Below are 27,974 nucleotides of genomic sequence, written 5' to 3' on the forward strand. Positions count from 1 at the left end.
TTATTTTACTTTTCTTCAATATATAAATATTTCATTGTAATAATTATTTGATTTCATACAAACCTACGTGTAAATTAAAATACAATAGAATTAACAAATACAAATTATTTCAATATAAACATTAACCCCCTCCCAATAAATCAGAGTACTATATTGACGTAACAGGTGGAGGTTCTTAGATCTGAAGTGACGTACTTCCTGTTTTCATTCATTTCATGCACCCTGTAAATGCGTAATATACCGCTGTCTTTGTGTCAGATAATGTTTTAAAGTATACTTTTTAATTCCATTTCTCGTTTCAATGCAAACAAATTCATATGTATGTCTGAATTGCCGCTTCATGGAGCGGAAACTTATTTCTCTTTCGCCTTTGACATGAAGTCGCTTCCGGGTCCAGTATTTGCCAGCAGTAAACATGGCGGAGGAGCTGCTGGAAACAGTGGACAGACTTCAGTCTCGGCTCATGGAGAGCCCGGAGCCGCGAAAGGTAAAAAAAAGACACGGGTGTCAGTGAGAGGGTGTGCCAAATCTTGAATGGTGTCCTTCGCTCACAGCGAGGCAGTTTGTCACCGAAATCCCGAAAGTAGCGGAGGCCCCGTTAAGGTTTCGTAGAGTCCGAAGCGATGCGTTCACAGACCTTTGTATCACCTGCCTTTCGTATCGAGTATTCTTTCACAAATGGTTTTGTGGTCTTGCTCACTATTACTCTATCACCAAAATACGTGACTTACTAATAACGACAAGAGCGGTCACAAAATATTATTTAACTTGACCCGTCAATGGTTAAATTCGTCTCAATTACATGCACCCTCTCCGCTAACATTTGTCTAATGTTAAGTAATCCTTGCATCCCTAGATGATGAAACATGCTTCACGCGAAAATTCGGGGTTCAAAATAAATACTGTCAACGGGCTAATATATTGGCCAGTTGGTACTGCGACAATGGGTCGCTCTTTAGCACGGTATCACTCTTTCATTTTATTTCTTCCTGCCACATCTGTCTTAAATTGATTTAACGGTGGCTATATGACCATATATCAACACTTGTTTTGTTTTACGTGCATATCTAAAAATAATATGATCTATTTCTCTCCATACTCAATGTAAACACTCATTGAGGTTGACGAAGTTCCCGAATTTCCAATGGCCCTCGAATGTACCTTGCGAAACGTCACGATACATAAAAAGGTTTTAAACTTTGTTTAATCAAATTGTGTAATAACGCGCAAGCCACTGGATGTTAACGACCGTTACATGCATACAAAATCCCCAAACAACCACCACGAGCGATTTCATGTATTGTTGTGTCCAGAGAGCTGCAACGTAGGCGATTGTACCCGCTAGTCGAGCAGCTAGCATACGGTGACATTTAAAAAACGCCATTACGGGTCAAGACCGGCAAAACAGTATCGACTTGACTTCTGGTGTGTGTCAAATTCGGATAATATCCGCTCCTCTGAAAAACAACAAAGAAATTAAAAATAGAACAATTGGACATGCCCCATTGCCTATAGACATGTTTCCTAGCTACAAAATAACACATTTTTTCCTCTCTCTGTCCACTTTTAAAATGTTTAAACGGGTGTACATTGAAACCAACAGGTAATAGCTGTGTTTCTAGGCTTTTTCAGCTAGCTGTCAATTATACCTGTGTTATAAGGATAAAACTTGAAGCTGTAAATTCCAATCCAGTAAAACTTGATGTTCTTTCTTTTGTTTAGCTCCTCAAGACTCTCAAAAGACTTGGTGATCTGCCGATGACTGTCGACATCCTTGTGGTGAGTTTAACCTGGAGTTTTTTCTTCTTCTCTTTATTAATCTTATATGTTGCTCTGTCAAAATGATGCCTTCTGCTAGGAAACCGGCGTGGGAAAGACCGTCAACTCTTTTCGCAAACACGAAGTAGCGGCAGAGGCGGCAAAAAATCTCGTAGCCAAGTGGAAGAGGCTGGTCCCGCAGTCGTCCGACGGGTACAGTCGCTGGCGCCGGATCGGAAATGCCGCTCATGGAGGAATTCCCCCTTTGAATCCCCTTTTTTTGGTTAACAGTCGAAGCAGCCACGCCAAGGAAGCGTCCCATTCTCAAGGCTTTGACATCGCGCTCCACAGACGTCGGCGCCAATCCTCGCCTGAGGAAGCCCGGCCTCCTTACACCCAACAAGAAGAAGAAGAGGAGGAGGAGGAGGAGGATGAGCCGGGTTACGGCAGCAACTATTCCCCTTCGCCTCCCCGGCACCGGCAGTACAGCTCCCCCCCGCCCCCCGAGAGCGACCGGTCAGACAAGTACGACAGCCCCGAGCCGGAAGCCGAGCCGGAAGCCGAGCCCGAAGTCGAGCCCGACCCCCCTCACCGCCTCCCGGCGCTTCCCCGCAAACACGGCAAAAGCGTAAAATCCGACAAAAACCACCACCACCATCGCGGCGACCACGCCGAGAGCGGCGGACACGAGGAGTCGCGCCACGTGCCCGCCAGCCGCGGCGACGGGAAGAAGCGGACCGCCGACGGAGAGCGCAGCCCCGCGGCCAGGCCCGCCAAACGCGGCAGGAAGTCGGACGGGGGGAAGCGGGAGGAGGGCAAGAAGGGCGCAGACGAAGGTACGAACGTCTGCGTCGACTGGAGACGGGCCCTTTCGGGGCTCGCTGACTGACCTCCAGCTCTTCTGGTCGACTTCCTTAGTAATAAGCCACGGTAATACTCATTCCGGCCCATTTTTTGTCTTTCCGTTTTCCCCGTCGCCAGGGCGACCGCGAGCGCAAAAGCCTTTGCCGGGCAGCGATGAAGAAAAAGAGGACTTTGAAGCGCCCACCATGTCTTTCGAGTCCTTCCTCACCTACGACGCGCCCACATCCGTTAAGAAGAAGAAGAAGAGCGTGCCCGCCTCGTCGTCCTCGCACGGCCGCCCGTCTCGATCCTCCTCCTCGGCGCCCGCCGCGACGGCGGTGCCGCCGGCGCCGTCGTCCCGTCGGGCGGCTCGGCCCGCCGCTTCCTCGTCCTCCAAAGGGAGCAAAGCCAACGGCGCTCAGAGCGCCAAGAGGTCCAAGTCAGCGTCGGCTTCCGCCGCCACTCCGGAAAGACACGGGAGGGTGAGAAGAAGGCTCGGCCGACCGGATGTTTTTTTTCCCCCCAGCGCTGAACGCCTTTTGTCCGCAGTCGACGGAGGCCGTCCCGTCCCTTCCCGAAATCCCGCTGCCGGCCATCCAGCCCGACTACCGGCCCCTGCCCTCCATCGACATTACGCCGCTGTCCCCCCAGAGGCGGAAAGGTAAGTGGGAAGCCGGCGGGTGGAAGAAGGAGCAAGCGGCCCTACCCACGCCACCCACGCCACCCACGTCTCCCCCGCCCACCGCAGGTCCCGTGTTCAACGACGAAGAGGACGCGGGATTCACGGGGAAGCGCTTCAACTCCAAGATGGTGGTCTACTCGGGATCCAAGACGGCCTACCTGCCGCGGATGATGACGCTGTACGAGCAGTGCATTCGCGTGCTACAGAACAACATTGACTGTGAGTCTCACGACTTTCTTTCTATTTTCTGAGAAGCAGCATACAGTAAAAAAAAAAAAAGAAAAAAGACGAGGAGAAAACAACGAGGTAAACATGCAAAAACAAACCAAAAGTTTTCCCTCCCCTTTGGTGGTGCGTTTACTGCCAGCCTGTAAAATACAACACTCCACCGCTACAGCCATTGACAGCAGAAAAGCATTCTTGGCAGTGAAAAAAAAAGACATTTTTTTTTGTGTGCGTGTGCCTTTTCAGCCATCGATGAGGTGGGAGGGGTCCCGTTTGGGATTCTGGAGCCGGTCCTGGAACGCTGCACTCCAGAGCAGCTCTATCGCATCGAGCAGAGTAACCAGGTATTGTCTTTTTTTTTCTTTTGCTTTAAGGTCATGGCTGGCATTTTTCACTTCCCGACGATCCTCAGTGAGTCCTTTTTTTTTTTTTTTTTTTTTGTGTGCCGTCAGTGGTTCACGGCGGAATCGGACGAACTGTGGATGCGCCACTGCCAGCGCGACTTCAAGCGAGAGACGCCCCAAGAATACGAATCGTGGCGGGAGATGTACCTGCGGCTGCACGACGAGCGGGAAGCGCGTCTGCGCAAGCTGACGCAGAACATTAGCATGGCGCACGCCAACAAACCCAAAGGTAGAGAGAGCTCGCCGTTCGCCCCTGGCGTCCAACCTCCAAAGTCACACGCCCCCCCCCCCCCCGCGCCGGCAGAGCGCCAAGTCAAGATGGCCTTCGTCAACTCGGTGGCCAAACCGCCTCGAGACGTCCGGCGGCGGCAGGAAAAGTTCGGGACCACCAACGGCTCTTCGGCGGCGTCCGTGGCCGCCTCCACGCCCATCAGGTGTGTCCAATTGTAACATTTAGTCTAGGCGCTACTGGCATTAGAGCTCAGCTTTCGCCCTCTTTTAGAATAAGACCAGCCAACGTGGACTACTCCGGCGAGTCCAGTCACACGTCACCGTCCTCGTCTTTCCTCAACCCGTCTCCGGGATCGTCGCGATCCTCGGCGGCGTTGGCGGCGGCGCCCTCGGGGGCGGGAGGAGCGGCGTCCCGGGACAAGCCGCAGCCCAAAAGTAAGCCGGAGGCCCGGTCCTTTTCTTGACGTCTCTAGACCTGATCCTTTGCTTTGCGTCTTTGTTTTTGGGGTAGAAATTGCTCCCATGATGGCCAAAACCATCAAAGCTTTCAAGAACAGATTCTCCCGCCGATGAAAAGTGGAAAGCTTAACGGAAGGAAGGCGGCGGCGGCGGCGGCAGCGGCGGCGGCGGCGGCGGCGTCCTTGAAATACATTTCCAGCCGGCTAAACCTGAACTCGACTGTGGGTCGGTGGGAAAAAGGGCACAGCTTTTATTTAATTTGTTTTTATTTTGGGGGGAGGGCGGGAGTCGCTATTTAAATGACGGCAACGTCCGTGTGGGAAAGAAACGCTTTTATAGGAAGCCAGCGCGCCAGATACCACAAAAAATACTCTTTTTAAAAGCCACAAAATCAACATTTTTGGACGACCAATTTGCTAGAACAAGCGCGCCATTCCATTTTTAAAATTCGGTGAGGGCTTCGGCAAATGGAGGACATTTTTTCTTGTTGATATTTCATCTTTCCATCTGCTAACCAAGCCTTCCGACGTGTTGACTAGAGCCAAATTGGACACGCACGCACACACGCACGCCGTTGATCCATTTGGTCAGCGCAATTTTACATGTTTCCCCTTAAGAAAAGAAGAAGAGATGGCGGGTTTTCCCAATTGACTTTACGAGGTCACGTGAGGATGTTTTCTTTGAAAACGGCGTCGGTCACAAAGCGCTCAAAGTGGGCTTCGGGGTCCCGCAAAGGACTTTGCGGGGGGACTCCAAAGGATCAGTGGCTGCTCTTTTTCCTCTTTTCTTGACTAGTCACGACTGGTTCCTGCTGTGCTTGTAAATATCCTGCTTGATTGTGAGCAACCACAAGATGAGGAAAAAGAAGCCACGGCACGCCACGCGCTCCATTTAACACCTATTTATGATATTATTAATGACGTAGACCCCACCCAAGCTCCCTGGCTCGTCTATGGTGAAGCAAAAAGGAATTAGATAGAGAGGAAGAAAAAAAAACACTGCAATTTTATTAGATTTTAATAAATGTTATATGCTCCCTTTTTATTAAATTCGACTTTTTGCCCAATCTCTGCAAGTCTCGTGATGATCCTTGAAGTCAAATATCGGATAAATATACTAGTCTAACCTTTATAGACATTGAGATTGGTGCCAATGCTGTTAATACAAGCAGCAATTGGTGATGTAATTGCCGTCAATTTGATCCTCCCACAAATGGAGTTCCAGTTCACACGTCACCTTTATTTTGAAACTTGCAACCCGGAAGTGAAACGTCCATCTCGCCTTGTTTTTGTGTGTCGGCGTGTTTGGCACGCACCTACTAACGCTCGAAAGTATATATATATATAGAGTAGGTCGGCAGTTTGAGCGAAGCCATGTCCGGCCACCGCCACCCCGAGCACAGTCACGGCCACGGCTGCGGCTGCGGAGGCGTCCACGAGCCCGCCGAGAGGGGCGTCGAGTACGGACTGTATCGGCGCATAGACACCGAGAAGCTGCAGTGCCTGAACGAGAGCCGGGACGGCGACGGTAAAGTGGTCTTTAAACCCTGGGACCAGCGCAACTCTCGCGATAAGGTCAGCCTTTCACAAATCTTTAGGAAGCTCATGAAAAATGTCAATTCACTTCCATACACTTTCAAAGTGATGTCATAGGGTGAATCAAGTGCTTTATTTTCCTCCTCTGTCGGGATGTTGTGGTCAAAAACACCCTCTACCATGTTTGTTTATTTTTTCAAGTCTGCCCAAATGTCAATGTTTTAGGACCACCAAGATCATGTATAGAACCATCGTGTACTAACTAGTACCTGTAATACAATAACATACAATTATTAACACATTTATTCTAAAAAAAGAGACCTAAGAAATGATATTAGCCTCATTATTAACTTACTAAATGACAATGATTAGGTATTGCTATTGAACTCCCCCATTTCAGCCCAGGTTCAAATGTCCTTCAATTTCTGCATCTATTTTCTGTTTTGCCCCCAGTTTGTGGAGAGCGACGCCGACGAAGAGCTGTTGTTCAATATTCCGTAAGCGCCCCGCAATCCGCCCGCCCCCTTGGAGACAAACCCGCTCTTATTTTGTCGCTGGGGAGGCCCGCATCCGAGCCCCATTTTTCCTTGAAATTCCAGGTTTAGCGGCAGCGTCAAGCTGAAAGGCCTCATCATCTCCGGAGAGGACGACGACTCGCATCCGGCGGAGATCCGATTGTGAGTGTCGCCCGGTGGTTTTCCCAAAATGGGCCAGGGTCGGGCGTCGCAGCGCTCCACTTTTTCCGCTGGGGCTGAACTCCAAAAATAAAAGGATTTTTTTGTTGTTGTAAACAAATGCCATTCATGCCACTCTATGACATTGAACATGAAGTGGACTTTTTAAAATCAGTTTTAAGAAAAATAATCCTGAATAGACAGCGCTACCTTGACTCGATCCATTTCATTTTGTGTCTGGATGCATTTTTTTGTTTACAATCCATCAATCCTTTCCCCTTGAGGTACAAGAACATCCCTCACATGTCCTTTGACGACACGGGCAGAGAACCGGAGCAAGCCTTCCGGCTCAACAGGGACCCCGACGCTCAACTGGAGTACCCCACCAAGTGAGTGGCGTTCCCTTTTGCTCCGTCCGGCAAGGCCGCGTTTGCTGTCCCGATTTGGTTTCCCCTCGCAGGATCGCCCGTTTCGCCAACGTCCAGCACTTGTCCATCCACGTCTCCAAGAACTTTGGCGCCGAGAGCACTCGGATTTACTACATCGGCCTGCGGGGGGAATATTCCGAGGTGAATCCGGCGGCCGTGGGGAGTGAACGATGGCCATTTTGAAAGCCGCCGGACCTATTTTTGTTGCCCTTTTTCGAAGGCTCACCGACACGAGGTGACCATCTGCAACTACGAGGCGTCGGCCAACCCGGCGGATCACAGAGTGGAGAGCGTCATCCCTCAGACCAACTTTATTTCATGAGCCTCGACGCCCGGCAACGACGGAGAGGAGGCCGCCGTGACCACGACCATGCGTTTGTAGCCGGCCATCGAGTGGGACGTTCCGGGGTCACGGGGTCGTCTTGGCTAGCCGAGAGGGAATTTGCAAACGTTTGATCGTTTGCGTGAAATAAAATGCTGTTTTGCTGACAACCATGTGTGCACTCTTTGCAAAGTACAAAAAAATAGGTCAAGAACGTGCAAAAAGCCAATACTTGGACGCGAAAAACAAACCGCGATTGAACGGGGTTTCACTGTCATTTTCCGTCGTGGGCGTGTTTTATCAGTGACGTCGACACCCCCCGCCCCTTGCTGGTGTGCAAACGGCTAACGGAAGTTCCGCTTGGTCGTGAACTTGGACAGCAGCATCGGTGAGTGAATGCTACTATTGGCGTCGGCTACTAGCGGGCCGCGGCTTTCAATTCCTCCACCCTTCTCCTAACTCAAATTGATCACCTTTAGTTCCTTTGCGGAGACCTTTTGGGCCTACCTGCGTAGTTCCTCTTTGCTGCGCGGTGGCAATTTTATGACGTTTGAGCTTCTCGCTGTCGCGGACGGAAACCGACAGAGACGCCGGTAGCAAACAATGATACTTTATTTGTTAGCCTATGCTAACATTGAATGTGAGTGTGTGTGTGTCGGGGCTGGGATTAACCGAGATTTGATCTGTCTCGGGGAGTAGAGGACTAGTCGGACCGAGATTTTTATTGTACCGTTGAATGCCATCGCGAAGAGGGGAGTGAGGGAGGGAGGGAGGGAGGGAGCTTAAGGGAGGAAGAAACGAAGAAGACCGACACCATTGTCCTCCTGCGGCGGCTCGACAGACGTTGGCGTTAGCCGCCAGATTGCTCTTTCCTCCCATTTGTGTCTGAACTAGCCAGCCGCGGGCTGCTTCTTTCGAATGCCGCTGCTGCCTTTTGTAGTTGTGGCTGGGAAAAGATGCGCTTTTGCTATGTGCCGTGGTGTTGCTAGGCTCTCGAGTAAGAAATAACTGTCGCCAAAATTGGATTGTCGCCTACACAAATGTACAAGACGGAAGGAAACGACGTCTAAGGCCCTATCAAATTGGAATAAAGTCGTCAATGTATAGTTTTTTTTTCCTGTATACAAATATGTAATACCATCAATGAGGTCAAATCAAATGCATTTACGCACTTAATGTTGACTTTTGACAAAATACACGTCAAGTGCAGGTTGCCAAGAGATGGAACGGAAGCCATGACACAACACCTTGTCCATAACGTATGCGGCGGCGTGGGAGGACCTCGAGATGGGCTGCGCGCTAATACCGCAAAAGATGACCATGCGCCCCCATTACATTGTGTGTGTGTGAGAGAGACCATTGTTCTTGTCATTCTTCTGACCAGGCCCCTTTCATTCAAATGGGCGCCGTGCGTCTTCCATGTCATTCGCGTGGCACACTCGTGATGCCTTTTAAGTGGGAATAGGCCACTGCATTTTGAAATACGCTACATTAGCTCACAAAGCGCCATTTTGGAGGAGAAAAAAAGCCCGCCGGACCGGACGCCGTTGGAATGTTAACAGTGAAGGTCGAGCATTAGCCGGCGCCGGGATTACACATTAACCTCGGCGCCAAACTGGGTCCGCATCATGGCATTGTCATAGGGCATCAAGGAAGGGCTTTTATGACTTCGCTGACTCATCTTAGTTCACACCTTCTTATTTGTGAGCTTATCGCTGTTTTTTCCGGACGATAGCTGCGTCATCTGACAGACGTTTGAACTTTTCCGGGAGAGAGAAAAAAGTAGGGCAAATTGAACATCTACCAGTCCAAATCTTGTTTAATTTATAGAGCCGGCGGGTGGCCTAGTGGATGTTGCAAATGAGCAGCCATGCCACGTTGACTCGTGGAAATTGTCAGGTGATTTGTCCCTTTCTGCCCTTTCCAGACTCTCTCCCAGTGTATGTGTGGCAACAACATGTCTGTTCCGCTGCTCGCCGAGGCCGTCACGGTGTCCGGGAATGAGAAGGAGACCGCGGCGGTGAGGCCAACATTTCTTTTCTCTCCGTCACCCAAAGCGCTTGAACCACATTCTTCCTTGTATTTGTTCCAGGTGATCTTTCTCCATGGATTGGGAGACACGGGGTAAGCCGGTCGGCCGGCCGGCCGGCCGGCCACCCGGCCACCAGTGGCCTCTCCCGTCACGGCAGCAAAATAGGTGGAAAGCGCTCCCCCGTCCGTCCTCATTGATTTTGTCTTTTCAGGCACGGGTGGGCCGAGACCTTGACGGGGATCCAGTTGCCTCACGTCAAGTTCATCTGCCCCAACGCGTGAGTACCCTTGGAGGGGGCTTCGGCCCTCCCGTCTGGCTATCAAGACCAACTCTGTTCCAATGAGTCACTGCAATCCCCACATTTAGTTTTCAGAGCGCCCCCTTTTTTGTCTGGTTACAGGCCGAGGATCCCGGTCACCCTCAACATGAACGTCATAATGCCCGCCTGGTAAGAATTGTTAGGCCAAGGCGGCAACACAAACCACCATTGTGTGTCTCGCGCGCAGGTTTGACCTCATGGGCGTCAGCCCGGAAACCCCCGAGGATGAGTCTGGGATCAAGAAGGCGGCCGACAAAAGTAAGGCTTTTTTTTCTTCCCCATACTGCGTTGTGCTGCAGCTAAGCTCAACTAAATAAATAGAGAGATACCTGTCAACTGGTACACTTTGCCCGTCCGTGGTTACATCGTATTCATAACACTGTGTTGCAATCACAAGATAAAGAATACAGTAGGGAAACAATGGCATATTTTCCAATTGCATTACGGCACGCTCCTATTTCATTTTTTTTGGACACTTTTGTCCCTCTTTTGTCTTGATTGCAGTCAGGGCCATCATTGAACACGAGGCCAAAAATGGCATCCCTCCCAACCGCATCATGCTGGGCGGCTTCTCTCAGGTGACAATGTGGCCAAGGTGGCCCTTTCTTTTGGTCAGAAGAAGTCCATTTTGAGGCCAAACGATCTCTTGTTCTCCCTCTAGGGCGGGGCCTTGTCCTTGTACACGGCCTTGACCTGCCAGCATCAGTTGGCCGGCGTGGTAGCCCTGAGCTGCTGGCTGCCTCTTCACAAGAGCTTCCCATTGGTACGTAGCTTGACATTTTTTTTTTCCGCGTGAAGCCAAGCGCCGCCGTCAAGTGTAGCGTGCGTGCGTGCGTGTGTGTGTGTGGCGCAGGCCTTCAGCGGCAACAAGAGCCTGCCCATCCTGCAGTGCCACGGCGAGAAGGACGAAATGATCCCGGTGCAGTTTGGCGCCATGACGGCCGAGAAGCTGAAATACATCGTCAACCCGCAGATGATCACCTTCAAGACCTACCCGGGGGTCTCTCACTCATCCTGCACTCAGGTAGCAAAGCTCACCAGCAACCACACGGCGGTCCGGCCGGCTGAGACAATGGCCGCTCAGCGTATCTCCTCCGTGCCCGCAGGAGATGCTGGCGGTGAAGGAGTTCATCGAGAAGCACTTGCCTCGAATCTGAGCTTGTCTGGACCCTACTGTGACTCCCCCTCGTTCCTCGCTCGTGACACTGACCTCTGGAGCCCGACCCCGATTTGTCATTCCCCGAAAAGGAAACAGCCATGAGCGCCTCTACTACTTTCCTCCCCTCCGTACGCAAGCATGCACGCCAATTGGCTATATAAATACGACAAAAACGACCCCCCCCCACCCCCCATCCTCACAATTTGTCGCTTCCGACGGGAGAATGCAAAACATTCCTTTTGATTATGTTAGTCATTTGTATCGACTTGGGGTATCCCGTTGTGATGGTTTTTCTCTTTCGTATGCCACCAATGGGCAACCTTCTTTTCCAAATCTTCCTTTTTTTGTTCATGATTAGGAGTTTTGATTGTTTTTTTTTCCCCAAACAAAATAAAACTTGAAATTTAAATTGTTGCAATAGTACACCAGGGGAGGGGGGCTCTGGTCAAAATATCATTCAAGTCATTCTTTTTTCTTCTTCCAAAATAAAAGTTACCCAGAACCTCCACATACAAGCAAATGTCAGTTCTAAGGAGTCAGGTGTGTAAAATACATTTGTCATTCTTTCTGATTTCTTTTTTCCAGTTTCCATGAATGTTTTTACTCTCCTTTTGTTTTTGTTTTTTTGTTTTGTTGGCAATCTTGTTTGGAAACGTAGGAAAGACAACTACCTTGATTGTTTTTGACAAATCAATGAATGTCTCACTTGTCACAAAATAACTTAATTTTTGTCCTCTGACTGCTGCCTCACTTGTACATTCTCGTTTTCTTTCCTGATTTTACATGTTTTTGTGTAACGAGGTTTTTGTGTCTTATGCCACTGTTGTCATCTCATCCTTTTATTGTGTTGTTTATAATGATGGCCATTAAGTAATGTGAGACTGGTGGTCTTTATTTCCAAGCACCTGTATGCAGAATAAATGACAAAAAAGACCTGATTGTTTTTTTGGCCCTGTTTTAAGATGGCAGGATCTAGGACACAATTAAACTTGAGCCTTTTGATAGCATTTGGTGTAAAACGTTTTGCCAAGCACAAACTTGGGAATTCAGAAACCAAGTAAGTCGGTATGAACATTGACGCCATCACAATTTACTTTACGGGACGAGTCTTGTGGCGTAAGCTTTATTTCTCGTTGGAGAAGCTTAATTTTTTTCTAATTACAGTGGTATATACGTGTAGTTGTATTCGGTGAACATTCGATCCCCAAACAACGTCACATTTGTTTCCACCTACTTTCTCGAATTGACCAATAACGTGCATAGAGTGAACAACCCGTGGTGGGGGAAAGAAAATGGACCAATGAATTGACAGAATGGGGGAAGCTGACCAATGAAATGACAAGGCACGGCCTACGTCTCTGAGGAAGAAAGACTGCTTTCAACACAACCGCCGGTCGCCATTTTACACGTTAAAGTCACAGCGAGTGTAGCGTGTTTACTCTATTACCTTTTTTCTCCTAGCAATTTAAATACACATTGGATAGTAAGTAACGATGTCTCGGTTTTTCAACAACCGCGGGGGCATGGGGATGAATAATTTTCAGCCTCGCCGAGGTGGTGGAGCTGGAGGTCCGATGCGAGGTAGCATAATGGGAAGCCCCAATTTCAGGAACCACCCTTTTGGGAACCAGAATCGCCGGGGAGGAAACAACAACTTCAACCGGGGACAGCAGTCGAGTAACCAGAAGAGCCAAAACAACCAGGTCTTGCCTCTCATCCCACCGCCAAGCCCCGGGCCCGCTCTCACCATGAAAGGCCCAATGGACAAACTGAAGGAGGAGGGGGCGGCCGCGAAGACGACTACGACGACAGCCGCCGCCGCCGCCGCATCCGCGGAGACAAAGAGTCAGCCCCAGGTCAAGCAAACACCCGCATCCGCACAGTCGAACCCGGCCAACAAGACCCCGCAGGTCAAGTCGCCAAATGGCAATTCTAGCGGATCACAGCAGAGTCAAGCTACGGAACTGACGAGTCCCAAGGCGGCCCCTCAGCCAAACCAGCAGAATCAGAAAGCCAACCCGTTAGCAAACCAGCAAAGCCAGAAGCCTGGACCACAGCCGAGCCAGCAGAACCAGAAGGGAGGCCAACACCAAAATCAACAGAATCAAGGAGGCGGCAAACAACAGAACCAGAGGCCGGGACAGCAACAGAATCAACAAAACCAGAGGTCGGGCCAACATCAAAATCAGCAGAACCAGAGGGGCGGCCAACATCAAAATCAACAGAACCAGAGGGGCGGCCAACAACAAAATCAGCAGAACCAGAGGACGGGGCACCAGAACCATAGGCCGGGACAGCAGCAGAATCAGAGGCCTGGACAGCAGCAGAATCAGAGGCCGGGACAGCAGCCGAACCAGAGGCCAGGCATGTTGCAACAAAACCAGAGAATGGGCCCACAACAGAATGAACAAAATCCAAGGCCAGGTCCGAAGAGTCAGCCTGAGAATAATTTTAATAAGCAAGAGACAGCGGGTATGAGCACAGGCGAGAGCCAATCCCAGGTCAGTTGATCCCCGCTGTGTTTTTGTGCACGTTTAACACTAACCGAAAGACTCAATTTTGACAAGAAAGGATCTTTTTGTACTCGCGGTGTGTCCAATTTGCGTCATAAGGCACTCCTACCGGGCGGTGCTACCAACAACCCATTCCGGAATGTTTTCCTCATGTCTCGCGTAACCGCACGTCTGGATGTGTCAAATTAAACGTACCCGTATTCGCCGCCATTTTGTGTATAAACAATTCGCCACAGTCAAGAATTCCTTGGTTTTCAAAATAATAATAATATTCTCTCTATATTTGTAATTTGGAGTCGACTGCGATGAATAGAGTTGAGTTGGTTGGCATTCGACCGTCGAAACGAGATAAAAATGACAACGTAGAGAGAGAACGCCACCATTTACATTTTGTGCCTCCTTGTCAGATTGCATCTTGTAGCGTTAAAAGTAGCTATATGTAAACAGTTTTTGTTTTGTGTGTGTTTGACAGGAAAATTTCAGGGCAACACTGTCCATGTTACTGAAACCCGGCGAGAAAACATACACGCAAAGATGCCGTCTGTTTATTGGCAACCTCCCCAGTGATATCACGGAGGAAAATTTCAGGAAGATTTTCGCCAAGTACGGAGAACCCAACGAAGTGTTCATCAACAAAGGGAAGGGCTTTGGTTTCATTCGACTGGTGAGTTTGAACGTAACATTCCCAAAGCAAAAATAAGGCATTTTGATCTCCAAGTTGACGCATGCGTGGTTCTAAATGTCATCCAGGAGTCCCGCGCGCTTGCCGAGATAGCAAAAGCCGAATTGGACGACCTGCCTATGAGGAACAGAAACCTCCGGGTTCGCTTCGCCACGCACTCTGCGGCGCTGTCGGTCAAGAACCTTTCGCCTTACGTGTCCAACGAACTGCTGGAAGAGGCCTTCTCCCAGTTCGGCATGGTGGAGAGGGCCGTGGTCATCGTTGACGACCGCGGTCGCTCCACCGGCAAGGGCATCGTGGAGTTTGCCTCCAAGCCCTTGGCCAGGAAGGCACTGGACCGCTGCAACGAGGGCGTCTTTCTGCTCACCACGTAAGTCCTCCCCGGGACCAGAGCTCGGGACGCCCGGGCGGGCTTTCAAATAGGCCATCCCCCCCCCCCCCCCCCCCCCCCCCTTTATGTCGTCTTAACGGCATCGTTTTTTTTGTTTCAGGTCGCCGAGGCCCGTCATCGTGGAGCCTCTGGAGCAGTGCGACAACGAAGACGGACTTCCCGAGAAGCTGACCCAGAAGAACGCCAGATATCAAGCGTGAGTGTGTCTCGGCTCAAAGATTTGTCCATCCCGTGCATCCCCGGTATTAATTGAACGCCGCCGTCTCGCCACAACAGAGAGCGACAGGAACCGCCGCGCTTTGCCCGTCCCGGCACCTTTGAGTTCGAGTACTCCAAACGCTGGAAGTCACTCGACGAGATGGAAAAGCAGCAGAGGCAGCAGGTGGAGAAGAACATGCGCGAAGCTCGCGAGAAGCTGGAAAGTGAGATGGAGGACGCTTACCACGAGCACCAGGCCAACATGCTCCGCCAGGGTAAGGCCGCAAAAGCTCCGAGGGGGCGGGGCCACGCCGGCGGCTTCTGGGGCGCGCTTCCTCCTCTGAACGCCGGCTCCCTCTCTCCCTGGCAGATCTGATGAGGCGACAGGAGGAACTCCGCCGCATGGAAGAAATGCACAATCAGGAGATGCAAAAGAGGAAGGAGTTGCAGTTGAGGTACGGGCCCACATCCGCCCCGCCAGAACGCCGCGCTCTTCCACCCGTGGGCCGAGACTCGGAGCGTGTGCTCTTTACGAGCAGACAAGAAGAGGAGCGTCGCAGACGCGAAGAGGAGATGCTCCACAAGAGGGAGATGGAGGAGCAAATGCGACGCCAGCGAGAGGAGAGCTACAGGATGGGCAACTACATGGACGTGAGTGACGCGCCTGGCCCACCACCACCACCACCACCACCACATCACCAATGGCCACTTTGGATGTATTGTACATTCATTCATTCATTCATTCATTCATTTTTTTTCCTTTCAGAGGGAGAGAGACATGAGAATGAGTTCCTCTGGTGCCATGGGGATGGGAGGTAGGTGCCCTTTCTCTTTAAACACCAACCATTGGCATAGTGATGTGCTTCACGTCACCATTTACATTTTTTTTCAAGGGGGCGCGGCCACGGCGACTTGAAAGACTAGTGCCTTGAAACGCTGTCGCTCGCTATCATTTCTCTACCCAATTCCGTGCAGCTGCTAGCTAACAAAAGACACGTTATGGCCCGAGTTTAGCATCATTTCAAGCTCTGTACAGATAAAGTACCACATCGATGTGCAATTTTCTCAACGTGAAGTCCACCCATGCGATCCAATGATTGATTAAAAGAATCAAATAACAACAACAACAAACGTAATGGCAGCCAACAGTCTACTTTGTATTTGAGCTGTGGTTTTCCCCTGCAGATATGTCCTACGGCACGGTGGCCCAAAACTTTGCCATGAGTGGAATGGGATTTGAGGGACAGCAGCAAATGGGAAACTCTCCGGGATCCCAGATGACCAACGACATGGTAACGTATCCCATTTTGGGCAAGATCCCTTCTCAAAGTCGCGTCTGCTCTGGCCTTTCTCCTCGGGCGGGCGGGCCATCACGGGGCCGCCACTGCCACCGCCACCTATCTTTTCACTTGTTGATCGGCGCAGGTGCCCCCTCCAAAAAAAAAAAAAAAAACTCCTGTAAAATTTTTGATCTGTCATCGAGGCAAGCCAATCCAAAATGGCTTTTATCCGTGGTCGAGGCCTTAAAGGCCGACTGACGGACGGCCTGCACTAAATCCTTCCACATGCTCCGTCATGTCCAAACACAATGTTGTGCTGTGCGTCCCTACTGCAAGCCCTGTCTTCTATGAGGGGGACAGGCATTTTTTACCGCTCGCTCGGTGTCTTTGGTGGCCGTTCCAGTAGTCCGAAGCGTAACGGGAAGAAATGCAGTAGACCTCTTGTGTGTTTGTCGTCCTCTCGTGCGACCCACCTCACATACTTTGACACAAGTCGGCATTTCCGCTAGCTGTATTTTTTTTTAAAATGTATTGTACACAGGGCCTTTTTAGTGCAGGCCGACAGCCAAACTACAAAGATGAAGTTTCATCTGATCAATTCCAGTGGTTTGATTTGAGCAGAATGTACAGTTGGCCTGACTTTTGATTGCTGGAGAATATGGCTACTTTGCGACCAAGGCACCATTTGCTATCTCTAATTTTAATGTGAAAAATAGGCTTAGAAAATGCGTTTGTTTTTCCAGTACGGGCGCTTTGTGCTATATTTGAGGAGTTGTCTTTTTAAGGACCTTTTATTTTTTTCCAGCGTCAGGCTTGGTAATGTTTACATTGACCACAACTACTTTTTTTGTGGATGGCCAATATAAAGTGGCTTGAGAATTTTCCCAAATCACAGTATAGATAGAAAATCTAAATGACTCTTACTATTATTCTTTATCTTTTCAAACTAAAGCCGGTAATATTTCCCAGCTTTTGAGCCTTGCGCCCGCTTGCCGTCTCCCAAAAGGCAACCTCCCATGGCTTATGTACAAGCAAAGGTTATCCTTGTGAAATGTTTTACCCGGCAGTCCAAGGATTGGCCAAAAAAAAAGCCTGTGCGTATTTGCGCTGGGAGGCGTTTGAGTATGTTGTAGCGGAAAGGAAATTCTCGCCAATACTTGATATTCCCGCCTTAAACGATTCCGATGAAATCCGCATGGACACTGCATCAAACAATGGTGTCCTTTCCTACCTAGTTAGTATATTCAAACATACTGATTTAATCTATAATCTTGGATTGTTTTTACAAACAATTCATGTTGTATTTGATAACTGCAACCCATCTACAGTAATATTGTTAGTGTTGGACTATTTTCTCAAACGTAAATTTCCCTCACTTTGTCCTATTGAAGACCTTTCCCATGTGTCTACGTAGCATGAGTCAAATGAATGGTTATTACATTTGTATTCATCATTGGGCAACTTTTTGTCTTGTCGCCAACCTTTTTTGGGGAATGTGCTTACGGCAGCCATTTTGACATGAACAATGAATCCGTTTGAACCTTCCACCTATTTTTGTATTGCATTGAATTCCATACGACTCGAACATTTTTCAACCCTAACGATCACAATGTTTACATTTCTAGTTTGGGATCTCTTGTGGGGAGTGAAAAGTGGGTCATTTTTGTCTGGGCGCTCTCATTCTTGTATTTGATGATATGGTACCAATAGTTGCAAGTATGTTTGAATTGTAGGACCCTATGAAATCTGATTTCCTTGACGCCCATCCTTTTTTGGACAATTTGTCATGACTAAAGTAGTTTGACCAAATTGCCATGCGTTCGTTAAAGCCCCGGTAAAGTCAAGCTAAATTGAAGTTTTCTTTTTAAAATGGCATCATCACCCACGTTTGAAAAAAAATCTGTGATTGTTGCCATCAGAGCCGGCCCATTTCGACTTTTGCCTTAATTGACTGGTGGAATTGTGTTGACCTTTTTTGAGTCCCTTGTGAACCACCAAAGTGGGCTTGTGCGGATGGGTGGGTGGGTGGGTGCTCTCCACCTTATTTTGTTAGAGTGACTTCACTTTACGGGGACTTTGGGACCACACTTTGACCACACAGTCGCCACCCGAATTAAGCCGGAGTTTGACGGTGGCCCGCGTCAAAACGTAGGCCGGCGGCAACTTTGGCGTTAACTTTTGAAGGTGGCTCCCCCACACCGCCTATGAAATAGTTCAAATCCCAGCGGCATGGATTTCATGGGGCCCTACTCGCGGCTCAGCCGATATTGAAGCACGCCGCCCGCGGCCGGCCCGGGCTCGGCGCTGACTAACGAAAGCATTACCCTCTCTTCCTTTTCCGTATGTAACCTGTGGCACCTGTGGACCTTCATGTCGCAACGCACGGTTTCTCCGGATGTGTGGCCTGCTGCTTTTGTTGGCTTAAAACAAACAAACTTACGAACAAACCCCTGTAAACGTACATCGCTACCTACCTACCTACCCCCCTTGTTATCCGCACACGACGCGTACATCCAACTCCACTTGGACCCCAACTGGCCCCCTGCCCCATTTATGAACACCCCCCCCCCCCCCCCCCCCCCCCGGGCCTCCCTTTTCCGGCTGGCACCAACACAGCGCAACGAGCGCTACGCACAGAGCGTACCCCGGGGCATGGGGGGGCCCGGTAACGCCTCTTACGGCAGGGCCCGTGAAGATTTTGAGGGTCCCGCTAAGAAAGCTCGTTTCTAAACAAAAACAGTTTTTTTTTTCTTTCTACAAGCTCCCTTTTCCCCTTAAAAAAAAGACAAAACAATATGGTGACGCAGTTTGTATTTAAGTTCCAAATGTTGCATTTTATCATGACAATTTCTTTTATGGTCAGTCGGTAGACTCGTTTTGTTGAATGATTCCAATATTTTTTTTAAATTTTTTTGCATTGTCACTAGTAGGATGGGGAGGATTAGACTAGACTTTCCCATCAGCTGTTTTTGAGCCCTGTATCATTCTCATTCTCTTCCTTATAATCTAGATGTACTCTTCTGTGATTCGTCGTGAATTGTCCTTTTTTCTTCTCTATTTTTCATGGCTGTGTCTGTGCCATTCACTCCTAGAGCATGTTACAATAAAGACAAAAAATGGGTTACATTTGGCCAAACCTAATATTATTCTTGCGTTCAAACACGGACACGAAAAAATGTAGGCTTGCTTGCAAGGTAGTTCTCATCCAAATATATGTTAACACGTGGCAGGGATAGGTCATAAAAATCAGGTCGTAGTTGCTTTCAATTATTTGACTGCTAAAGCTAACTTTTGTACATCACATCACTCGAAATGACTTAGCGTCGTCCATCCGCAGTAGCAAAAAATGCAGTATTCTACCATTACAAGTAGTTTGGAATGAATGGTTAACGTGGGAAGAGCTAAAGGTCACTTTTAAGCTAAAGTCAGATGTCACCAAAGCGCTCGAGTGTTGTAGTACGGTGCGATTTCTTTTGTTAAACTGCATGGCAAGATTTCTATGGAACTCCTTTTTAAAGTGGAAGTCTCTCTCGCACAGTCACTTTGCTGTCGTCAAATTATGATTCACAGCTTAACGTCTTGATATTGTTTGTAGAACAAAGTAATTCATTTTCAGAATGAACAGTAAAAAAAAAACCTTTTTGAGAGCAGCAAGAAGAACTCTTGACTTTCTGTTCAAAGTTTAGCCAGCGTAAGGAAATCTCAGCACAAGGCAGATTTGGAAATGTGCATCCATCCTCCTCCAATTTGATCCCAAATGGATCTGATGGCATGAGATTCCATTCTCGACAAGAGCCGCTTTCTGGCCTTGTCGATCCACTTGATGTCATTCATTGGGGATTCCTTGTCTCCCGTTTGCCTGAAGATGACTCCTTTATTCAGTCCCCATTGGTTGATTGTGTCATATGGTGGCCACTGAGAATCTTCAAACACGACTGTATTCTAGCGTCCTTTGGATTGAAGAAGACGAGACATTCTTAAGAGGAAGAGCCACTTGTCATTGTTTTCTTTGTGACTTAACCCAAAGAGTGCTTCTACATGGTCCTACATTTCTTGTGGCTTGACGTTTCTTGACAACCTATCCGTCCCAGATATCATTGCAAAGACATACCATCGTCGTTTTAACCAAGTTATTCTAATCCCAAAAGTCCTCGTTTCAACTTTGCTTGGTAGCTAAACGTTCGGTAACAGCCATTTTTTGGGTGGGGTCTGGCTACTGTATACTGACTGGTTCATAGTTTACCGTATTAGATGTGACTTGACACTATCCTCAAAGCCAGAAGATGCCGCAGAAATCAAGTTAAAATGTTAACGCTTAGCCATCAGCCACTCTAAATGACACCGTTGTTAGCATCAAATGCTTTAGACTTGAACCACCTCATAGAAAATGAATGGCGACTACTTTGGGCTTTCTAAAAAAGAGAAACAAAATGTAACTGGTCATCCTTTTTGGATAAAAAAAAAAGTTTTGGTAAGAAAATCCTATTGTCAAAGCTCCAATACATAATCTACTCACTAGTACTCATTTGTTATTAGTACAGCCTTTTGTACTGGAACAGAAAATGGTATTATAAATGTGACCTATTTGACATCAAGTGAGTATCTGGGACCAGAGTCACTTTTTATGTATTTTTGCTTGTATGGTAAACGCTATCACTGTCTGAGGAGCAAGTCTGTATGGAAGGACAGTTCTGAGTGGCCTACAAGATGGCCGTTTTGGCGGCTCCATTAGCTACCCCAGGTCCAACCGAGCGAGTGTCTGTTGAGCCGATGAGCGCCACAACCACCTTTCTACGCTCCAGGATTGCTTGTTTGCTTGTAGAAGTGGGTGAAAAGGTAAAAAAAAGAGCTTCCTTCCCCCGTACCTCTGTACCTCTGTAGCTACGTACCTACGTAGTGGTGCGGCCCCGACGGCGGCTGCCTTTGCTCATCCATCAAGTTTGTTTGGGACATTGACAAATGTGACCTGGCACAGCAAAATTCAAATTGTAAATTGAGGGTCATAGTCGTCGTGTGTTTTCGGATAATAATAATAATAATCCGCCGGGCTTTGAAGAATAGTCCACTCCGCCAGGCTTGTATCTTAAGCTCTCTTCAGCTTTTTTTTGCTACAAGATTTATTTTTCAAGGAGCCGACCTTACGCTGTCAACCTTTTTAAATTTAAAAGGATTATATATTTATATTTTTTAATTTTTTTTTAAGGCCACTGACATGGCAGCACGAGCCAACGTAATGTAGGCAGGTTCTTTTACTCCATACATTTGAGTCAATCCATAGTTTAAAGTGTATTATTTTTTGTACCGAACACCATCAGTTGTATTTTTCTGGCCCGGCGGATTTTGCTATGCCAGGTCACCAGTACGTACGCTCGTACGTGAGCGACTGTGATTGATTGTTGATTCTCCATTTGATAGATTTGCATAACACCTTGTCTTTCATGTTTTGGTGGCCATAACCTGTCACCAATTGTTTCCCCCTTTTTTTACCTGGGCAATCCCTAAAGGTTGTCCCTTTTTTTAGTCACCTCTCATATATATCTCTCTATATATTGCATACATGTCCCATTGGAGAGCAACAATTTGTAGTGCATCTGTAAAGAATATTGTCATGACTTTTCTACTAGCTACCTTATCTATTTTGAGTCTTAGTTGTTGGATATGATGTGGTATTCTTCTTCTTCTACACTGTTACGTTGATGTGCTCTTTACATTCTTTCTTTAACAGGTTTGACCGACTATAAAGATTTTGGACTGGAGGAAATTGAGGCCGTTTAGCGCTTTAGCAAACGTTTTAAAGCTACAGTGAGAAGCCGTGTGCTAGATTGTGACATGACAGGCCGGCCCAAGCCCCCCCACCCCGTTTGCCTTTGCGTCACGCACTCACGCTAGCGCCCGTCCAAAATTGGTAGGTAACGGCCACTTATTTATTACCCTTGCATGACAAATGTCTCTAAAGGGTGACTCGTCCATGCGTCAAAGAAAAAAGTGCAGACCTCACTTTTCTGTTATTTAACGCAATGTAAGTCCATCGAATATATCCTGTTGAAATACTATCGTGAGCATCCGACCAAGCGGCGGCGGCCGCCGCCGCCGCTTACCGCGCCTGTCATTTATCGAAATATCCAGTTGACTTTTTGGCACGTATCCGTTAAGAAAAAGTCTGCATTTGGTTTGTTTGGTGTCCAATTTGTTTTCTTTAACAGGTTTGTCCATCGTAAAAGGGGAGGAGCCGTGCTGACAACAAAAATGCTTGATATTCAGATACAAGCTTAAGATAAGATAGTAGTTTTAGGAGCGCCATTGAAAGAAAAGGTTAGGACTTGATCTCAAAAGGTTGTTGTGAATGGCTGTACGTATTTTGGAGGGATGGATTTCTTTGCTAAAGTTGAAAATGTCACTCTACCCGTTAACTAAATAGCCCTTGCTTTTTTTTTTTTTATCAGACCTCGTACGCTTTTTAAAATTGCGTAAAGCGCCAACTGCGTGCGCTGATTTTCTATTTTGAAATTGAAAAGAAGCAGATAAGTTGTAGCATTTCTGATAGAAGCCGGTTGAAGATTGCACGTATTTAGTCATCTAAAACAAAAGTAAGAAAAAGCCACGGGATGAGTTTGCAATCCGTTGAGCATTTTTTTCCTGTCAATTTGCACCATTTTCTAGGCTTGCATTTAAAGCATCTATCTAATATATGGGACTATTTTTTCCCCCGGCTGGGGTCCATCATTGACGGATGGAAAGTAGGCCCTACTGAAAGGGTGCCTTCCAAAACTCTGACGTTTGCAATATATTTGTATTTGTTTACCGTTGACAGTCATTTTGTAAAATCCCATCTGAGCCCATTTTTCAGTTTCTAACGACAATCCACAGGGATGAAATCAATCGATGAGGAGACTAGCAATCTATTCTTTTTGACATTTGATTGATAGGGGGATTAACGATAGCTTTCCTCCCCTTCCCCCCGCTTGGTCCAATTGCCCACACTTGACAATGTGTATAGGTGCACATTGTGATTTGAGGTAGCCTTGTGTGACTGTCAACCCTATTCCCAAAAGCATTGTTTGACCGCTCCCCAGTAAAAAAAAGAAAGCGTCGTATACTTGTGTTATTCCGACCCGTTGTTAGAAATGGGATTGTTGTAAGATGGCCTCCCGTAGACCCCAACTTTCCTTACCCTAACACAAATTGTGGCCTGCTGCTGTGTGTGTGTGTGTGTGTGTGTGTCATGTCTTTTGGCAAAGCGCAAGTGCGTTTAGCCGCGAGTCAAGCGACTCTTGTCAGAGAAGGGTGTTTTTTGCCAGTGTCACTGCTCCATGAGTCAGTGGACATTAGAGTCTGCCTGCCTGCCTGCCCGCTTGCCCGGCCGGGACTTGTACTTGCACTGACTGCAGCCAGAGAGGCGGCAGACAGGTACGCTTGCACGCCGCGCCGGCCGCGATAGCAAGGTAAGTGCTCCGTACCGTCCGGGTTTCCCACTTTTTCCACCACGCGCTCGGCGTACCATAATAACCCCCCCTCCCCTTCTCCTTTCTCCTTTGTGTCCAATGGGCTTCTGGCATCACCCTTTTGACCGAATGGCATCACAGTGCAGATTCTCCATCATTTTGTGTCCGTGTGCGCGCACACTCGTGGCTAGTATCCTTTGTGCCCTGCTGACGTATACGTAGTTTGAAACTACAAAAGTGGACTGGGTGGCTTGGTGGAAATGTGCAACTCCCTAGTACTTGAGGTTGTTTTTTTTGAGGGGGTTTCATGACTGCTACCCATACTTATCTCCAGACTTGACTTGATTTTTAATTTCTTTGGGGAGGAGGGGTCAAGAGTTGGTACATCCATCATGCCTGATTGCTGGCTTGGCCATGAAAGATATTTGAGATAAAAAAAAAGACTTTTTGGAGCTAATTCCTTCCATATAACATCATCTGTTTTCCGCTACTGAGTTTTTATTTTCTGGTGTTTTGGGAAGGACAGCCACGGGGAATATTTTCTCGCAATCTTTTGACATATGGACGATCATAGGTAGACTACTGGCTTGTAAATGAGCCATTTCATGAGCATACTCATGAAAGCATTTTTAGATGACATTGTTTCAGATGACTCATCCATTCTCGTGACGACAACCAAGACATTTAATGATATTACCGCTAAAACCAAATGGTGAATTGTGAAATGATCAATTGCCGCCTCACTGTTAAATGTTTGATTGTGAACAGAAAGCGTGGCCAGAATGTCAGATGAATGCCAATCCTATAATCCTGCTTTTCTCTACTCTATAGAATTTTCCAATGGCCTCAACGGGAAAAAAAGAACATTTCCTAGATACTCTTAAAGCACAACTTTGGACTTGACACGCCAATGAGTGAATTCCCCATTTCTGACTGACTCTAGATGACACTAAAGGCATTGATATTTCTCTCATATTCCAGGTCTGTTGTGGGGCGGGTGGCTTGGTTTTGCCGTACCTACGTGCGTGCGTGTGCTCCTCCTTTGTCAGCGATGTAGTCGGTGTGCCTCCATCTTCAGCATTGTCTTAGCAGCCGGTGGCCCTTTTTGTGGGCGCGCTGTCCTCTCGAGCTTCCCATCTGCACTGTGATCCATTCCGTTTCCTCGCCCCCCTCCTTGGCCGTCCAGACCCGCTGGCGTCCCAATGAGCCAAAGGCCGGCGTGATGCCAGACCCGCCCCGGGCGGGCGCCGACGTTAGCTAGCTGTCAAAAAGTTTTCTTGCCGAGCCTTCGACGTAGCCGAGTAGTCGGGGACTTTGGGGGAATGCCGTGGTTGTGACTTGTCTTTCATATCTTTGGACAGAAAAATAGGGGAGGGTGCTCTTGAAAGTCACAAGTGGGCCGTTGTCGTCAGACTGTAGTTAGAAGCCGCTCGCTTCCATATTTGCGTATGACTTGACGGAAAGACAGACCGACCGACCTCCACTACTGCAATTTGATATTTTTGAAAAAGACATTTGTTTGGAGATCTTCTTCCATGCACCAAGGCCCATTTTTGGTGCTTAACACCTTGACCTAACTTGACTTTTTTTTTGTTTTTTTCTCCCACTCAGTCATTTATGGCTTTATGATTTTGCAATGCAGGGTTTTGTTAGCCGCCCCCACTTTACAATTGCTCATAAAATCTTGAAAGTTAGCTGCCGTTTTAATTTCTCTGACGAGCTCATGCGACCGAGTAGCATTTGGATTGTTTACAAGATGATACCCCCCCATAAAGAGCCTTTTGTTTTGGAACTTTGGACCATAACGACCATAGCGACGGACGACTTTCAACACGTGTCCCAGGCCCAACAATTCCACGCGTTGATCCCGACCACCAAAGAAGTGGGCGGCCGCATTGAAACTTTTTTTCCTTTTTCTGCTCAGTCTTTTGACTGGTCCCATTTTTTTTTGCTGGGCAGGCTCGATTTTGATTTTTCTTCCTTTCCCACGGGGCTATTTTGCTTGTCTCAAGTCTTTTTACGACCACGTCCCCGCCGGTTCGGACGCTTGTGTACCATGAGTGGCAATTAACAATTGTGGCGTAATGCATGTCGACATCACACCGCCTTTTAGACATTGAGGCGTGTCAAAGACGCACTGAATGTCCCATTCCGTGCCGGCCTCTCACTGCGCGCCTCTCTCGTCGCAGGATCCCGAGCCGCTCCGTGGAGGGTAGCCCGTCTTCTCCGTGACAGGTGACCTATTTTTAAAGGAACAAGACATTTCAAGTCCATTGGTGTCAATGACATGTCCCCCTCATTTTTCTCTTGTCACCCACAGAACAGCGGAATTACCCTTTCTCAAACGCGACGACGGGACGGAGAGAAAAAAATCCCGGCGGGAGCCTCCGTCGCTCGCCCGAATGACGCAGGTATGGAGTGGCGCCTTTCCCTCCGCCGCGTGGGTCAGCGTTTAAAAAAAAGTTGGCCGGCCGGCCTCGACGCCGAGCCAAACGGCGGGAGGCGCGAAAAAGCTGACCTGGAGTCATCCGATCGGCCGCTAAAAGCCAACACCTTGAACTTTTGGCGCGGAGATCTCTTTGAGGTGGTGGCCGACCACCGCGCCTCATCCATCTTTAATACTTGTGCTGAATCATTGATGCCATCTGCCCCACAGGTGGAGCACAACACTCCCCCGCCGCGCATTCCTCCCGGACGTCCGTCCGCCGAAGCGTCGTTTGTCCACCAGGCGCCCGCCGTGACCGGACACGTCGATGAGCCTCCCCGTGCTCGGCGTGGGCTTCGGTGGAACCCGGTCGGTGCCCGTCCGTCCGTCCGGAGGATGGCCAGGAACTTCCCGCCCGGGCTCACCCCCGCCCTCGGGGCGTCCGACGGAGCGCCTGCTGGCAGAAGAAGCGTCAACGTATCTCCACTCGGGTAAGAAAAAAAAAAACAATTCTTCCCTCCATTTTGCTATCTCCAAAATCTGTACTACTACTGAGTGGCTAGTCGCGCAGGGGTGGGCTAAACATTCCCCAAAGGGTCGTCACGGGTGCGGCTTTTGCTTCCGACCCAAAGGAGGAAACCTGTCGTTGGATGGCGGTCAGGCGCTTCTTGTTTTCAGCAAAAACTTCCTTGCTTAAAGTGTCTGGGGTTGGAACAAAAGGCTGCGGGCCATTTTGGTAAAGGGATACCGTCCGCCGGCCGCTCTGTCATTTGTGGACGGACGACTCCCGCGGCGCCCCGACTGCTCTTGGCGCGGCGCCGTGCGGCGGCCGTGAGGCAAGATGAACCCGTGACTGGAATTACAGCGCAATTGTTTTGGACCCGTCGGATAGCATCGCACCCCCGGCCGGCCGGCCGGCCATTTGGAGCGACGCCCGATGGGAGATAAACCTCTGGAGCGGAAAGCGATACTTGCCCTGCGCTTTTCCATTCGTCTTTTGATGTATGTGCGCTAAAACACCAATCTAGTCCCTAATGTACTTGACAAATTGCCTTTATTTGTGTACCTGCAGCCTAAGCGAGCCTTCCCTTCAACACGCAAAGGACGAGCGGCGTCAACTGGAGTCCCGCCGCCGCCGCCTCCGTCCGTCCGGTCCTCCCGGCGGTCCTCCCGGCGGTCCACCCGGCGGTCCCCGGCAATCGTCAGCGAGCCCCGAGGCCGGCGACCCCCCGGCTCTGGAGACCGCCGCCAACCTCCGCCGGTCCCCGGCCCCGCGACTCAACTGCAAGGCCCGTCCCGGCGGACCCCGCTCGGCCGCCATCGGGGGGCCGGTACCTCTCGGGCCCCCACTGTCAGTCGTCGGCAAACCTTGCGTGCTGAACTGCAACCGGCGTCCCTCCACCGGTCCGTCCCGTCCTCGGCTCCACCTTTTCCTGCCGACGGGGGCGGCGGAGGAGGAGGAGAAAACCGACGCCAAGTCTGCGATGGATGAGCTGGAAGCTAAAATGGCCTCGTTGAGGCAGAGTGAGGCGGATGGTGACCGCATTTCTTGAAGGGAAAAAAAATCATCTTTTCCAATATCCTTCAAAAAACATTTCTGCTGACTGACTTTGAAATGTAATGTACATATTTGTCTTTACAGAAATGTGATCGATTTGTAAATATTCTCAGAATTAAACAGCGAGACAGGAAACCAAGTATGTTGCGTTTTTTTTTTTATTGGACAAGAACTATTTTGGCCAAGTTTTAACTGCAGTTTTTAAAGTGGCCACTAGGTGGCTATATCAAACGGATTTAGTTTTTTCTACCAAGTAATGAGCGAAGAAAACTGACCTTGGCGACAACATTAAAACTCATAGCCCTATATCATGTTCCACTTTGTATCGCCTTCGTTCAAATAAACATTGTTGATTTAATTGAATGACGTGCACAATTTAGCCACCTTATTACCTATACCTATATCGACTAAAGA

The 27,974-nt window shown here is 48.7% G+C and overlaps 5 protein-coding genes across 7 annotated transcripts; all 5 read left to right on the plus strand.

Moving 5' to 3' along the window:
• The first annotated feature begins 220 nt into the window (after nucleotides 1-220).
• eloa (elongin A) lies at nucleotides 221-5,677 on the plus strand. Its single transcript, XM_077743151.1, has 12 exons — nucleotides 221-487; nucleotides 1,723-1,779; nucleotides 1,859-1,971; nucleotides 2,050-2,594; nucleotides 2,740-3,083; nucleotides 3,151-3,262; nucleotides 3,350-3,502; nucleotides 3,755-3,852; nucleotides 3,961-4,141; nucleotides 4,217-4,346; nucleotides 4,415-4,578; nucleotides 4,655-5,677. The coding sequence occupies exons 1-12, from the start codon at nucleotides 416-418 to the stop codon at nucleotides 4,714-4,716; spliced, it is 2,031 nt and encodes a 676-aa protein (XP_077599277.1). The 5' UTR covers nucleotides 221-415; the 3' UTR covers nucleotides 4,717-5,677.
• A 155-nt stretch (nucleotides 5,678-5,832) lies between these two features.
• Nucleotides 5,833-7,731, plus strand: pithd1 (PITH (C-terminal proteasome-interacting domain of thioredoxin-like) domain containing 1). The gene is made up of 6 exons (XM_077743155.1): nucleotides 5,833-6,176; nucleotides 6,591-6,634; nucleotides 6,737-6,814; nucleotides 7,096-7,200; nucleotides 7,272-7,380; nucleotides 7,460-7,731. The coding sequence occupies exons 1-6, from the start codon at nucleotides 5,976-5,978 to the stop codon at nucleotides 7,559-7,561; spliced, it is 639 nt and encodes a 212-aa protein (XP_077599281.1). The 5' UTR covers nucleotides 5,833-5,975; the 3' UTR covers nucleotides 7,562-7,731.
• Nucleotides 7,732-7,866: 135 nt separating this feature from the next.
• On the plus strand, nucleotides 7,867-12,004 carry lypla2 (lysophospholipase 2). 3 transcript variants are annotated; one of them, XM_077743152.1, is made up of 10 exons: nucleotides 7,867-7,949; nucleotides 9,489-9,581; nucleotides 9,654-9,685; nucleotides 9,805-9,870; nucleotides 9,994-10,041; nucleotides 10,100-10,170; nucleotides 10,417-10,490; nucleotides 10,574-10,675; nucleotides 10,766-10,936; nucleotides 11,019-12,004. In XM_077743152.1, the coding sequence occupies exons 2-10, from the start codon at nucleotides 9,504-9,506 to the stop codon at nucleotides 11,067-11,069; spliced, it is 693 nt and encodes a 230-aa protein (XP_077599278.1). In that variant the 5' UTR covers nucleotides 7,867-7,949; nucleotides 9,489-9,503; the 3' UTR covers nucleotides 11,070-12,004. The 3 variants fall into 3 exon arrangements, with proteins under 3 accessions (XP_077599278.1, XP_077599279.1, XP_077599280.1); XM_077743153.1 differs by lacking the exon at nucleotides 7,867-7,949 and adding an exon at nucleotides 7,956-8,154; XM_077743154.1 differs by lacking the exon at nucleotides 7,867-7,949 and adding an exon at nucleotides 8,797-9,343.
• Nucleotides 12,005-12,436: 432 nt separating this feature from the next.
• LOC144214591 (splicing factor, proline- and glutamine-rich-like) lies at nucleotides 12,437-19,259 on the plus strand. The gene is made up of 10 exons (XM_077743122.1): nucleotides 12,437-13,572; nucleotides 14,057-14,248; nucleotides 14,335-14,636; nucleotides 14,758-14,853; nucleotides 14,934-15,130; nucleotides 15,226-15,310; nucleotides 15,395-15,506; nucleotides 15,622-15,670; nucleotides 16,041-16,147; nucleotides 18,752-19,259. Exons 1-10 carry the CDS (start codon nucleotides 12,565-12,567, stop codon nucleotides 18,863-18,865), a joined length of 2,262 nt encoding a protein of 753 aa, XP_077599248.1. The 5' UTR covers nucleotides 12,437-12,564; the 3' UTR covers nucleotides 18,866-19,259.
• Nucleotides 19,260-19,641: 382 nt separating this feature from the next.
• Nucleotides 19,642-27,923, plus strand: LOC144214593 (uncharacterized). Its single transcript, XM_077743125.1, has 5 exons — nucleotides 19,642-23,577; nucleotides 25,767-25,812; nucleotides 25,898-25,988; nucleotides 26,234-26,493; nucleotides 27,075-27,923. Exons 3-5 carry the CDS (start codon nucleotides 25,980-25,982, stop codon nucleotides 27,553-27,555), a joined length of 750 nt encoding a protein of 249 aa, XP_077599251.1. The 5' UTR covers nucleotides 19,642-23,577; nucleotides 25,767-25,812; nucleotides 25,898-25,979; the 3' UTR covers nucleotides 27,556-27,923.
• The last annotated feature ends 51 nt before the right edge of the window (nucleotides 27,924-27,974 follow it).

This window comes from Stigmatopora nigra, chromosome 21, assembly GCF_051989575.1.
Source record: "Stigmatopora nigra isolate UIUO_SnigA chromosome 21, RoL_Snig_1.1, whole genome shotgun sequence".
NCBI lineage: Eukaryota > Metazoa > Chordata > Actinopteri > Syngnathiformes > Syngnathidae > Stigmatopora > Stigmatopora nigra.